Source organism: Anopheles funestus, chromosome 2RL (genome assembly GCF_943734845.2).
Source record: "Anopheles funestus chromosome 2RL, idAnoFuneDA-416_04, whole genome shotgun sequence".
Classification (NCBI taxonomy): domain Eukaryota; kingdom Metazoa; phylum Arthropoda; class Insecta; order Diptera; family Culicidae; genus Anopheles; species Anopheles funestus.
In genome coordinates, this window is record NC_064598.1 from 39,883,546 (window position 1) to 39,897,102 (window position 13,557).

The following is a 13,557-nucleotide window of genomic DNA, read 5'->3' on the forward strand; positions in this document are numbered from 1 at the left end:
ATTTACACATTAAACTTCAAAATTTCGCTCCCTCACTATATCCTTCACCATCTTTGTTTTGTATTCGAACCGCTCCGTTCACCTGGAACAGTAATCCCGACTATGCACTGCCCGTTGTTCGAAAAATGGTACAAAACAAATATGCCGTAGGGATATGTCGTAGGGGTTGGGATTTAAAATTCACATCCCTTATTCTCTCACATTTCTCTTCTTTTGAGATGTCATTAACAAGTTGGATTTTGGGATGGTTCATCGAGCTAGCTTGACCACCTTCCCTATAAAGGTTTATTTTAGAACTCTCAGTCTGAACGCTTGTTTTTCGAACGATGGCAAATAGCAGGGAACATTATTATAATTCATCACTATAATACCACAAAACATACTGTCCTCTGTGTTGAATCCTCTGCTATTCCTTTTGAGAATAAAGGCTGCTTTTAATTTTAAACCCATATCGCAGATGTTTATGTATTATACATGCTAATGGATCTTTTTATCAAAACCATTTTGAATATGAGAAGGTCTAAGAATGACTTATTTCATACATTAAGTTGAGAGTTAACTATTTTCAATGAAACGTTTGCATGAGATAATGTTTTAAAAAGTGATTAATTTTTCAATTCCTTTTGTATAAGCAAGCAACTACACATAAACATTATAAAAATAAAAACCGTTCAACTTCCCTCGTGTAGTATGCTTTCTTTTAACGATTTGTTCATTAATCGCCGCCCACTCATAGTGAAAACAAAATTTAACTAATGATGGTAATGTCACACAACATTATGGTACCTTGGTGCGACCCGTACAGTGATGATGAAATACCGCCTAACAACGAGTGTACAACCCGTTGAGTGTGCATATGGTAATGCCATATTTTAAATATGTACGATAACGAAGGCCGTACACAGCCGCGAGAGCATTTTTCTTACCACAATTATATATTAATCGAAACGCTAGGGTGAGTGGCATTGCTGGAGGTTTTAAGGACGATTCGACGAATGAATGTTTAGGTTATGTTGGGTTTCTATGCTTTTCTAATGCCAACACTAGACATGTTTTTCGTTAATCATTTCATTTTTTATTCCCATTTGTCCTGATGCCTTCTTAATGTCAGCGGTACCGGTGACTAATAGTCAAACCAACGCGCTCCCTAAGCCCCGTTGTGTGTCGTATCGATTTTGGGGAGGGTGGCATAGGCAGTAGTAGGGTACGATAAGGCAAAGGTAGCACCTATTTTTTCCACTCTAACCGAAAACTGTTTTTTTTCCTACCATTTGACGTGTGCCAAACGACTTTCAAAACCTAACACTTTGCAGCCGCATGCTTTCTGATTACAAACAGCATTATCGTGGAGCGCCGTGTGCAGGTGCAAAAGCGGAAAAACAAACCCGGACCCGAACCGTCGGTTCAACCGTTGGTTCCAGCTGGCTTCCGCGCTATCAGTTTTGCCGCGTGAGCCGAAATAAAATCGAAAAATGTGTTTATCTTTCTCCCGCGCATTCTCCCATTAGCTTCCCTTACGGGTGATATGGTACGGGGAAATGCTAGTTTTACTGTTGTTCGTTGTTATTTTCTAACCAATGGGTAAAAAAAACACCCCGGATGGGGAAGCATTTTTATTTTGGCACCTTTCGGTTTTTGTACCGATACCGGAACAGAAGGTTACTGATCGATCGATTCATAGGAGTGGTTGTAAACTTGCTATAATTATGACGCCGTTGCATACTTTCCCACTAAAACTGGAGCAGATGTTAGCTTTCGTTATTTTTCAGATATTTCATATTAATTGATAAACATACAATAAATAAATGGAAATACTTGTTAGTCAATTTTATTACATTTTTACTTCTTGATCTTGTCTTCCAACAGTGATCACCAATCACAATGGCTGCCTCAGTGTATGCAACACCACCACCCGATCTTAGCGGCGAGGAAGCAGTCCTGAGTGATGCATCGAATTCTTCGCAAACGAATAGCTCTCACAGTTCTACGCTGAAAGCTTCCAAGCGTACACTCTCATCATCATTCCTGAATGCAGCGACAACTCAAAGCAGCACGCTGACCACGACCTCACAACTTAGCTCCGACTCGCTACCCGATCTATCCAAGAAGCGGCGTAAACAATCGATGCCGATTCGATTTTCTGCCAACGGTACGGCGATTGAAATACCAGCGAACGCCGGTTCCGACACAGTAGTCGATATTGATGAACGTTCGCTAGACGGAGCGCGTGAAAATGTTCATGATGACGCGCCGGAAGCGGATCAGGAGCGAGCAGAAGCCGATAGCTCACCGAACCCCACCAGTCCAGCGATGGAAAACGGCGATGACGAAGGAGCAGCATTGCTGGAAGAGCAGCAGAACAACTTTCAGAAGATATTTCTTTCGAACCTTAGTCAATTACAGCAAAAACACCTACAGTTGCAGCAGCAGAACAGTGAAGGGTTTCTCGGTTTGGCCAATACGGGTGCAACGCTGCCCGAAAATTTTCTGACCTCCAAGCTAAACAGTTTCATAGCTATGAGTGGCGCTCGAGCAGACAGAGAATCGTCCTCACAGGCCAGAAGTGACGATGAGCAAGAGGTTAACGAAGAACGTCCACAATCGATCGCCGACGAACCAGAGCAAAGAAATAAAAGTCGCGAACAGTCACCTGTCATCAAAAGTGTTACATCAATGGATGGTATCCAGAAGTCACGAGAAACCGACCCCGAAGGTAATACACCACCGCCGCCAACGTCTAACTCTGTGCCGGGAAATGAAGACAAAATAGCAGAACAACCCTCAAATACGACCAGTCCACCAAAGATATCCCTCAAGAAAGAACTCTTGATGGACCCGGAATGGGATGGCGAAATTCGCAGCAACTTTCCCAAAGCGGATGATTGGATATCAATTGCCGGACTGTCCTTCCCATTCCCACCGGAAGCTGCTGCGGCACTGTCCGCTTCAGGCTATCTTCCCCAGCTGCCACTGCTGGGAGTACCTACGGTGTCTGCATTTGGCACATCCGCTGATGGTAACAGTCGCCCTGGAGTTCCGCCGTTGCGTATTTTCAACCCGGAAGCGTATTGCGATCTGTGCAATAAGGAGTTTTGCAACAAATACTTCTTGAAGACGCATAAGGCGAACAAGCACGGTATCTATGAACCGGCACCAGGCAATGGAAGTTCGGACGTGACGAGTTCTGCCCTGTCCGCCATGAGCAATCCCTTCAATCCGATTCATCAGCTATCACAGGTGTTTCAGATGCAGCAACAGCAACACTCTGGTGTTCCCATGTCTAGCGAACAGATAGAAAAACTCGCTACTCATCACACGTCTGCTGCCGATGCTGCCGAACGTATCCAGTCCCAAGCGATGCTCCACTCTCAAGCACAATCCATTACGGCGAGCCAGCAAAATCAATCAAACGCCGGGAAGACGATGCAACAGTTACCGATGCGTTCGGCTCTCTCGCCCAAGGTTTCCGTGGTACCAAATCAAATACAACCCACCGTTTTTTGTGACATTTGTTTCAAGAAGTTCAGCAGTCTCAGCGCAATGCGCAAACATCGCAGCAAGGCACACGAGCTTTCAAGCAGTAATCATCAGCTGCAACAACAGCAACAGCAGCAGCAGCAGCAACAACAACAGCAGCACCAGCAACAACTTCATCAACATCAACAACAGCAGCAACATCAACTTCAGCAGCAATTACAGCAACATCTGCAGCAGCAGTATCATCAGCAACTGCAGACACAACAGCAGGCGAAGCTCGCTGTCGGCAGACAAGAAGCTTCAGAATCGGGATTAGATACACCCTCGGGTATTACAGGTGCTGGAGGATCACTGCAGCTTCCCGACGGTTTCCGGGAGGACTACACGATCGAGCAGGAGGATGCCACATTTACACCGCAACCACGCAAGCTCTCACCACACTCGATGCAGGCAGCCAAGGAGGCAAACTTTTCAGCTGACAAGCTGCGCCGTCTCGGTGTAGTTAACCCGGAGGCATTCTGTGAGATTTGTTGCAAGGAGTACTGTAATAAATATTTCCTGCGTACCCACAAGCTGAAACGGCACGGCATCCTTCCGACACCGGATGAGTTGAAGGACGAAGGTCGCCAACCGTGGGCACCGTTCTTACAAACGAGCCCACTGAATCTGATCATGGGTGGTACGGCGGCAGATGTCATGAGTGCACAGATGGCCCTGCAAGCAGCTTCTCCTTCCTCGCTGCGAAAACTAATGGCGACAGACGAGTTAAGTAGTAGCGATCCTGTTGCGATCGAAGGCGCGAAAGGAGTCGAGATCAAGCGTGAACAGTCACCTCCAGCCAAGATGGACAATGGGGGTGCGGATTCGGATGATCAGCAACAGTCGGATGGTGGAATAGCGGGCCCTGGCAATGAGAATGATGCTGGTCGTGACGGTGCTAGTGATGAAGATGCCGAGGCGATCAGTGTTGATCTGCAGAAATTGCAATCAATGATCATGCAGCTGAACGATCTCAACAGTATCCAGCAGCGTAAAGTGAGTTGTGGTGTGTGTGGCAAGGATCTGGCTAACCAGTATCTGCTACATGCGCATATGATACAAGAACATGGTGCACTTGGGATGGACAATAACAACGGTCCAAAGGGATCCCGTGCTACGACACCGACGGATATGCCCGAGACTTGCAAGCACTGCGATAAAGAGTTCGCCAACGTGTACATGCTGAAGCAACATTTGGTGGAGATACATGGAGGAATGTCGGGTATGCCAAGTCCCAAGCGCGAAGGTTTCGTCACTCCCGAGCGTCCAACAACGGTACCGTCGGGTGTTGGCAACGGTGGACCAGGCAGTGGAGGTACCATCCCGATGCCACCTGGTGCTCCCGGCTATGGTGAGCGTAAGCCAAGTTACTCGATGACTCCAACTAGCAGCTATTGCGAGATTTGCAACAAGGAGCTGTGCAACAAGTACTTCATGAAGACGCACATGCAGCGTATGCATGGCATCGAGATCGAGAACGGTGCCCAGATAGGTGGTGTCGTGTGCAACATATGCAACAAGGAGCTCTGCAGCAAGTATTTCTTGCGCGTCCACAAACACAACACACACGGCATCGTGGAGGAGGGTGCACCACTGCCACAACCACGTCAAAATGGATCATCGGCAATCGTCGGTGTTAATGACATGGGACCAGGTGAGACTGGCGACGGTGGTTCCTTCCCGGGTAGTGATCTAAAACCAGGCGAAGTTAGCGATCTTAGCAATCGCTACTACTCCCACTTCACCGAGGTGTGTCCACTGTGTAGTCGACGATTCCGTAGTGCAAAGTGGTTACGGGCACATCTGTTGAGCGATCACGGGAAGGTAGGCGTCGAGAAGCTAAAGGACATAGAGCAGAAGCTCGGTTCGAACGTTCCGAATGGTGGTGGTTTGTTGGGAAATGGAGCCAATTCGGGCGGTGGCAGTGGAAACAGCCGGAGCAAATCAAACAGTCCTTCGCTGAAAGTGCCGAATGGGTTGAATGATGGCAAGTACGGTTCCAAGTCACCATTTGGAGGATTAAGCCCAGCTGAGGCAGCCAAATTTCTTCCGAAAGGTTCTGCTATTCCCACATTGTTTGGGACGGATCAACCTACGTCTCCAATGGGTGGTTTGAAAGGATACCAGTGTTCGTACTGCTCGTTTGCAACTCCACTTTTGCCGCTGCTCTTTATCCATGAGCGATCACATTCCAGCTTGACGATCGTGCAGCAACAGTTGCTCCAGCAGCAGCAGCAACACCATCAGCAGGAGGAAGCTCAGGCAGCAGCGGCAGCAGCCGCAGCAGCAGCAGCAGCAGCCATTGGAACGGCACCGTTCGTTCCGTTGCTCAAATCCGAATCGGCCGTCTCGTTGGCGAAAGATCAATCCGCTAACCAGCTCATGCCGGGCACTTCTTCCGAGACACCTTCGTCAACGCCGGCATCTACACCGGTTCCATCCTTATCGCAGGAGGCGCTCAATCTACACCACCAGACACGATCGCAGAGTCCTGAACGGGCAGGATCGCCACGTGATCCAGATCCACCAACAGCAAACACGAAACCAACCTCTCCAAAGCCCGCTTCTCCACCGTCGGCAGCGGGAAGTGAACCAACAGCGATGCTATCGGAGGTGGCCAACATTACCCAACGTCCGGCAGTGTACGCGCTGCCCCAACAGGCCGGCCCCCTCATGATGCAGTCGTTCCTGATTGAGGAGTCGCTCAGCGATGGTGCTGGTGGTCGCACGCGCAAGGACTCAACCGACAAGTCGGAGGGCCCGCTAGGACAGGATCACAGGTTCGTACCAGCTGTTGTTTTCTTACCCGTTAAAGAGCGTATCCTAACGCCGATGACAATATCGTTCAATCTGAGTCCCGCCTAGGGAGATCTCAGGATAAACTGGAGCTTCCGAGCCCCGAACCTGCAGACGGGCTCGTCTAGTCAAATTTTCCGCGAGCGCACAGACTGTGCGTGATGAAATGAAATCAAAAATGTATCGCAAAGAAAATCCGCAAATACGTACGTAAAAACTTATCCCCCTTAAAAAAGAAACCAAACCACAACTAATCTATTGGCAAATGTATGATTATGAATGCTAATGAATGTAAAAACGTAAAATTAAAGTAGAATTCTTACCAGCAGAATTACGATTCCTTGATGGTAAACTTATCGTTCGTGAGGAGCAGAGAGCAGAAAGCTGCCATTTTGTTTCATTTTGAAAACCACTTGTAGAGAAATTCACACACAGCTAAATAAGAGCGGGCATCAATTCGTCACGTTTCTACCTCAGGGTATCATCCAATACGGTTTTTGGATACAAAAAAAAAGAAAGAAAGCTAAAACCAACCTCCTGCACAACTTTGGCCAACTTACCTTTTTGGCTATTATTTCATTTGGATTAAAGTGCAAGACTGAATCAAAGCGAGTAAACTACAAACTGCAAAAGAATATTTAAAGTCTCTGTGCCATCTTATAAATGTTCGGAAGGATTCTTTTAACCGTACTGTGTAAAGCTTTTTAAACAAAAACAAAACAAAACGCTCGTTTTTATCCGACGATGATTGCTCTAAACTACTGTAAATTAAGGTTAAAACGTAGCACTAAAAATCATGCAAAACAGTGCAAATAATAGGTGGCTTAAATGGCAAGCGCAGACACCCGAAAGGCAAAGAGAGGCTGAGAGGGCATGTTCGAAATCAGCACGCGGCACGTGACAAAGCAAAAGATGCAAGAGGCTCTATGTGTCGACTCTAAAATCCATGAAAAATAAGGCAAAATAATCAAAAACTAAACCGTAGTGTAGTGCATTTTTTGGGAGGAAGGTGTAAACTTGCGAAGGGTAGAATGGATTGTTCATTGAGCGATGATAATGGAAAAGGCTAATCTTCTTCGTGTGATGTTCTAACAAAGTTCCTATTATGAGTAAAACTGAAACAATGACAAAATGTTGTATCTCTTCGGGTATGATAGATTTTTTAGAGGAAACAAAACAAAGGTTCATACACCGATGCCGCTGCGTCACACAAAAAGTAACTGGGGAAGAAAAATGAACGATCAAACGAAATGATGAATTCATTTAAAGTTAAACGGAAAATAGTGCTGATTTTGATCATTTAAATGCTATATAGTGACTGGTTAGTAATTTAAAGCAGCAAACGCAACCATTGTATGTTAGGTTTTAGTTACAAAATTTAAATCACTTATCATTATTTATGTCTCCGTTTGCATAAAACAATAGTAAAACCTCAAGAGAAAGACAAGGTGATTTTCCTTTAAAGAGAAACCAAAAAATTGAAACCGATAAACGGCAAATCATAAACGTTACCAACTTACTCAGGGTATTCGATGGTACAATTCAACACAGTAGGAAATGAACACTAAACTAAGGATATGCTGTGCACAACACCTTCATGCGATGGTAAATAAGGTATCAAACTGGTACCTTTACACAGTGAAAACACAAAAAAAAAAAACGCTAAACCGAAAGTTACCACACACACAGTCGATCCTGATAAGTACAAGAGAGATGCTATTTTAAAGTGAAAAGAAGAAAAAAAAATCGTTACAACAGATGCCATCGCGGATGTGGATGGGAATCCGTTTCCCCAGTTTGATATTTTGTAAGCGAACATTGTAAGCCAAACACAATGTTTGGCCAAACCCACTTCCTCCTTCAGTACGTAATATCGTAATGTTCAAGAGATTCAAATGCTAGTCAAAGAAACAAAAACAAAGAAAAACCAAAACCAAAGGGCTATTAAATCACTAAACTAAATCTACCATTTAGAGCATATATATATATATACATACATACATGGCATACAATACATATTATATATATTCTAGCGTAATTACAAAAAACACACACAAAATCCTATGCTACGTAGTATGCTATAGCCCCTCGCTCCAATGTTTTACTGCAACTCCCCCATTTTCCCCGATTGCAAAGACAAAGTTACCAATGAGGCTCGGTTTGACTTTTTATCACTCAGAGCATCAGAGCCTAGTTTGAATAATCGATCCCTGTTCGTTTAACAATATCGGGGTAAGGGGTAGTAAGCTAATGTGTGTCATTGTATGAGACCCATTACAGTAGATGGAGAGTAAGGTACGGATCCTTAGGATAAACTCGTTGTAAATAATAGGTAACGCTTACTTTTTAGACGTGTTTCCGTTCGATGTCCAAATGTGTCACTATCCTCTCTCTCTCTGATGATATGCGCCCTATCAGTTGGTTCCACGAGCTCGTTTTTGTTTTTATAGTGTTCGTGTTCATGGTAGAAGTAATTGCTGTATGTCGGTTGTACCCCTTTTTTGTAGCTTGTACTAGTACTAGAGAGCCTCCTCACATGAGGGACAGCGGGTAAAAATCACTCCAAAACAACCACAACAGGAGCAGACGAAGCAGTTTTGAACACAATGGTAGATTTCCAGCAGGTACAAGGTATTGATAAGAAACCGAACAAATGGCGAAGAAAAGTTATAAAATTTCTCTTAAACATTCCTTTAGCACTTGTTCCGTTTGAATGGGGAGGACGGAAGTTGGAATTTATTCCCACGCGTAACGCCAGTTAATTTGTGGAAATTCGCAAAGCGATTCTGTACGCTTGATTACCACTTGCTGACACACCGTGATATCGGCACTGAGTGTTGTAATGTAACTAGAACTGGATACAAATATTGAATGGTTTTGAGTTTTTTTTTCTTTTTTTTTTAGTAGCTAATGAACAGGCCAAGAAGTGAAGTACCGGAGTTTAATAATCACAAGGGTAGAGACGAGTTTCTTCTAATAATATTTTTTGTTGCACCAAGAAAACGAAAGAAACGAAGTAAGAAACGGAGCAAATGGGAATAATGGGCTTTGAATGGCGTAACATGATGATAATACCACGTTTTCGGCAATTGCTATAAAACAAAAAAAAAACCTAAAACAACAATGGAACTGTATAATGCTGTGTGCCTTTTTTTTTAGCAATTGCAGATAACGGGTCAATAAGCGTGAGGGTGTGTGTACATTCTTGAAAAAAAAGGAAGAATGCAAAAAAGCATGCAAAGTAAAGAAAAGCCCAAAAAAGGGAAGTGTGAGCGCAGGTGAAAACTGACATCAAATGACGTAATTGTGTGGAGAAAACTCCCCCAAAAAATAAACCTAAAGTAGGATGTTTCGAAGCGTTGTTTGATTGTAAGGATTAATTATTAATATTTCATATATTTGTAATATATAATTTCGGGTGATATATGAAGTGTTGTAATTAACTGAGGGATAGTCTACGGCCAGGCAAACCAGGCAAATCAGCACGGAATCGTAACAAAGGAGTGCAAACAATAATGATAATAAACGCAAAAATGCATGGTATGGAAGACCGATCGTAATGGATCCTAAACCCCGATCACTACCACAATTCAGGTTGAAAAAGATATGAAGGAAATATGTTTCATTGGAGACAACAGAAGGGCCGCCATAGTGATATAGTCTGCTAGTCATTTGGCAATTGAAATCGATAACCCAGCACCGGGAGAACATAACAGGAGATGCTTCGATAAATACAAGATATAGATAGATACCAAATCTGGCGCGCATATGATCGAATAACAACTACAACGCTCTGTCCATAATGAGCGACAATGCTATAAAGAGTCCCTCTTTATGTCCATCTCTACAGGGGCTGTAACAATCTGCTGACTGCTGTTATGAAGATACCTATTTCTAGTTGTTTTACAAGTAGAGGAGGTTTAGCTTCACGAACAGTTATTGATCATATCCTCCATGTTACAACATCTTTGTTCCACTATCAACGCGAATATCCGAATCTACGATCCACAAGCGTAACACGCCAATAGCCTCAGGCTATTCTTCGCTCAACTTTGACTAGACCGTGTCAAGTCTGTAAACCTTGGCTGGACGAAGCAGTTTTGCATATTTGATTTAATTAAATCATTTGTAAAGGGATATAATCGCTCGTTTTACGTTCTATTCGCTTACATCCCAGCTAAGACTTTACATTGGTGTAGCATGTGGAATGCTCACAAACATAAGAATAGCTCGATTGGTGTATAATGGAAGGTCTTCTAGGTAGGTTTATTTGGCTACTAAAGACTACTTTCAGTCTTCCGATTTTTGACGCTTTTGGATAACGCCCTATGTTCCGCACCGTTTGAACTTCGGGTCTTTTATAAGGACACAAAACCAAAAACAAAAAAGCAGTGGAGATAGTATTCCTGTTGAGGGCAAACATCGCGAAGAAGAGAATCTTTTTCTTTTAGATTGTTCTGTTTTTCTCCTCTACGGTGGCGAATGGTGGTTTTTGGTGGTAATTCGTTCGTTATGCTTTCTGTATTTTGCATGGAAATGAAGTGATTATTAGAGAGAGAGTGAATTTCTAAGCGATCTTCCTTGTTTCCCCATTTTTGTTGGTGGCAAAGGTTTAGCAAGAGAGTTGTTATGGGTCATTTTCCAAACAAATGACTCCTTGTTTTTTTATCAGCATATTTTCATTCGAAAGCTTTTCGTGGGGTGGAAAATCGGTACTCAACGTCTTTCGATACCTTATCCGATTGTAATGTATTGTTTTATGGATTGAAATCGTGTTTCTTCTCGGAGGAGTGATTTCAAATATGCGATATTGAACAACAATAAGATTTTATCTTTTCTTTTTTTTTTTTTGTTTTCACGAGAGCATAATGGCTTAAAGGCTGGGCATTTTATACTTAGAGATAAACACGATTTTCACGATTTTCCGTGTTTTTTGCGCTATCCCAAACTTCGAGATTCCCCTCCAGTACAGTTACCAAGGGTGAATGCGTTTCGTGTAGAACCATAACTGCACAACTAACAAACAATTCTTATCAAAATATAAAATACCCTCTCGTCTCCGGGTGATAAGCCCAATAGGTTTCATTTCGTTTTACGCGATACAGTTCCTTAAAAAAACACAGAAAAACGAACGTCAGAAGGGTGGTCCACAACAGTGGACAGTTGTGTAGGTGTCGCATCAAGGGTTTTTTTGTTGTTGTTGGGGAAAATAAATTATTTATCGATTTTATTTTTTGTTTCACGCACCATTCTGTTTATTTTTTTTTCTTTCTGGGTCTCCCAAAAACAGCTTCAAGCGTTCATTATGCTATCTCGAAGTCATTATCGAAGCCTGAACTTTTTATTTCGATTTTTCCCCAATAATATCTACCGCTAAACCACTATCTGTAAAGGGAAAAATACAAGGAAGGAGAACACAGAGAGTGCGAGTGAGTAAAAAGCTACAAAACCCTGTCCAATATCGGTCGAAGTCACGACTGATACACCATTTCAGTCATCGTCAACATCACCATTATCATTGTGTTGTAGCGGGTTTTTGGGTTTTTTTGTGTTGGGTAAAGGAAGTCGCCGAGTACACATAAAGCTCGCCGTAGTTTCGGAGCTATACAGGCCGGCCAGGCCAGGTCTGTTGTGTGGCCCCGGATTAATATACCGAACTTCGGCGGACGGCATTCTGTAAACTGGCCAATCCATTTACGGTGGTGGTGGGGTAGGGATCATATAAATTTGATTAAATTTATGTATGTGCAGTTAATGACCACTGCTTTTGGACTATGTTCGCACCATTGCCACCCGGACGGGAATGGTGGGTTATGTATTGTTTTACGTCTCTTCGAAGTGTATTGTTTTTTCGGGAGACAGCATATGGTTTCTTAACTGGTAGAAGTGTGTGGCGGATTTGGTTTTGTCTTATCGTTTTGATGTATCCACTTCAATTTTTATTGACCAGAGGAAGACATTTTTGACGCCGCCATGTTTGAATTCTTCGTTCGCATCCGTCATACTAAACAATGTTTATTTGTATCACATTTCTATGGTGGTTTGTGTGCATCATAAAACATTTATGTGCATTATAGTTTTATCACAAATGATTAATTTTACGGAGATCTGTTTCATCTTTCAATGTATGTATTATATTTACTAAAGAATGTATTATATTTATACATGAAAAACTTTCAATTTTGTATTAAATATTTTAAATTTTTGCTAAAATCATTAAAAATATTAAGTGATTTCTAACAATACACTGGAAGATTTATTTCCGAAAAGTAATAAATCTTACATTTTTCGATCGCATTCTTGTTTTAAATGGATCTCTATAATACGTTGGAAAATAATGATGGCAAAAGTGCAGGTCCCCTGCATTTGCATTCGAAAGAATCGATCCCTTCGTCAGTTACAGTTTTGTCCGATTTTAATTTTTTCCCTCTTCTTGAACCATTTTGTTCATCAAGGGGGTCCGGTCTTTATTTTGTGGCCCTAAAAACTATGCAACAATTTCACAAAACCGTTGTTACGAATGGCAGCCTCCGATGACCGGCAGGACCACAATGCAGGAACCACTTGGATGTTCTACACTTTTCTTTTGTACTCTCTTTCCCCGTCTCTTTTCGTTCTTTCTACGGATCGAGGTTTTCTATTATTTTTTTTTCTTATTTTCGTTTCAATTTTACTTTTACTGCATTTGCACTTTTACATATATCTGTGCGCTTACAACAGTAGCAAATTAATTCTACAACTGTGGAAGTTTTGCTATTATCCAGGGGGTTTTTTCGTTTTTGCACCCAGCATAGCCAAAGGCATAAATTATAATTATTCCATGCTCGGACACATGCAAAAGCAATCCGATTTTACCGATAAACTATTGAACCGCGGGAAGAAGCAATGGAACATTTTTACTCCGATTTTGAAATGCAATATGAATAAAAATTTGCATCATCGTTTGTGAGGGGAGAATTTTGTCGGATGTACCCTGAATCGTCAGGGTGGAATTTGGATGAGTAATTCCATGCTAGGGCTTCGCTTGAGAAAAAAGATGAAATTTTGTGAAACGAATGGATTTTTATGTCCTTTCTTTTGTTCCTTGTATCTATGGTATTTCATGTTAGAAGTAGGTCTTGTACTGCTAGTTATTTTTTACCTAATGATCGAATATGATTTTATTCTATTACAGCAAACAATTCGAACATTTATTCCTTAAAATTAAATAAAAAAAAATCACTTTATTTAACAATTATTTTAACT

The 13,557-nt window shown here is 42.4% G+C and overlaps 1 protein-coding gene across 3 annotated transcripts in view; it reads left to right on the forward strand.

Moving 5' to 3' along the window:
* LOC125762042 (uncharacterized) overlaps nucleotides 1-12,434 on the forward strand; it is a 43,530-nt gene extending 31,096 nt beyond the window's left edge. For all 3 annotated transcript variants that reach the window (XM_049423751.1, XM_049423752.1, XM_049423753.1), the window contains exon 3: nucleotides 1,867-12,434. In XM_049423751.1, coding sequence (XP_049279708.1) covers nucleotides 1,882-6,381 — 4,500 coding nt within the window. In that variant the 5' untranslated portion in view covers nucleotides 1,867-1,881 and the 3' untranslated portion in view covers nucleotides 6,382-12,434. The remainder of the gene's footprint in view (nucleotides 1-1,866) is intronic.
* Nucleotides 12,435-13,557: the final 1,123 nt, after the last annotated feature.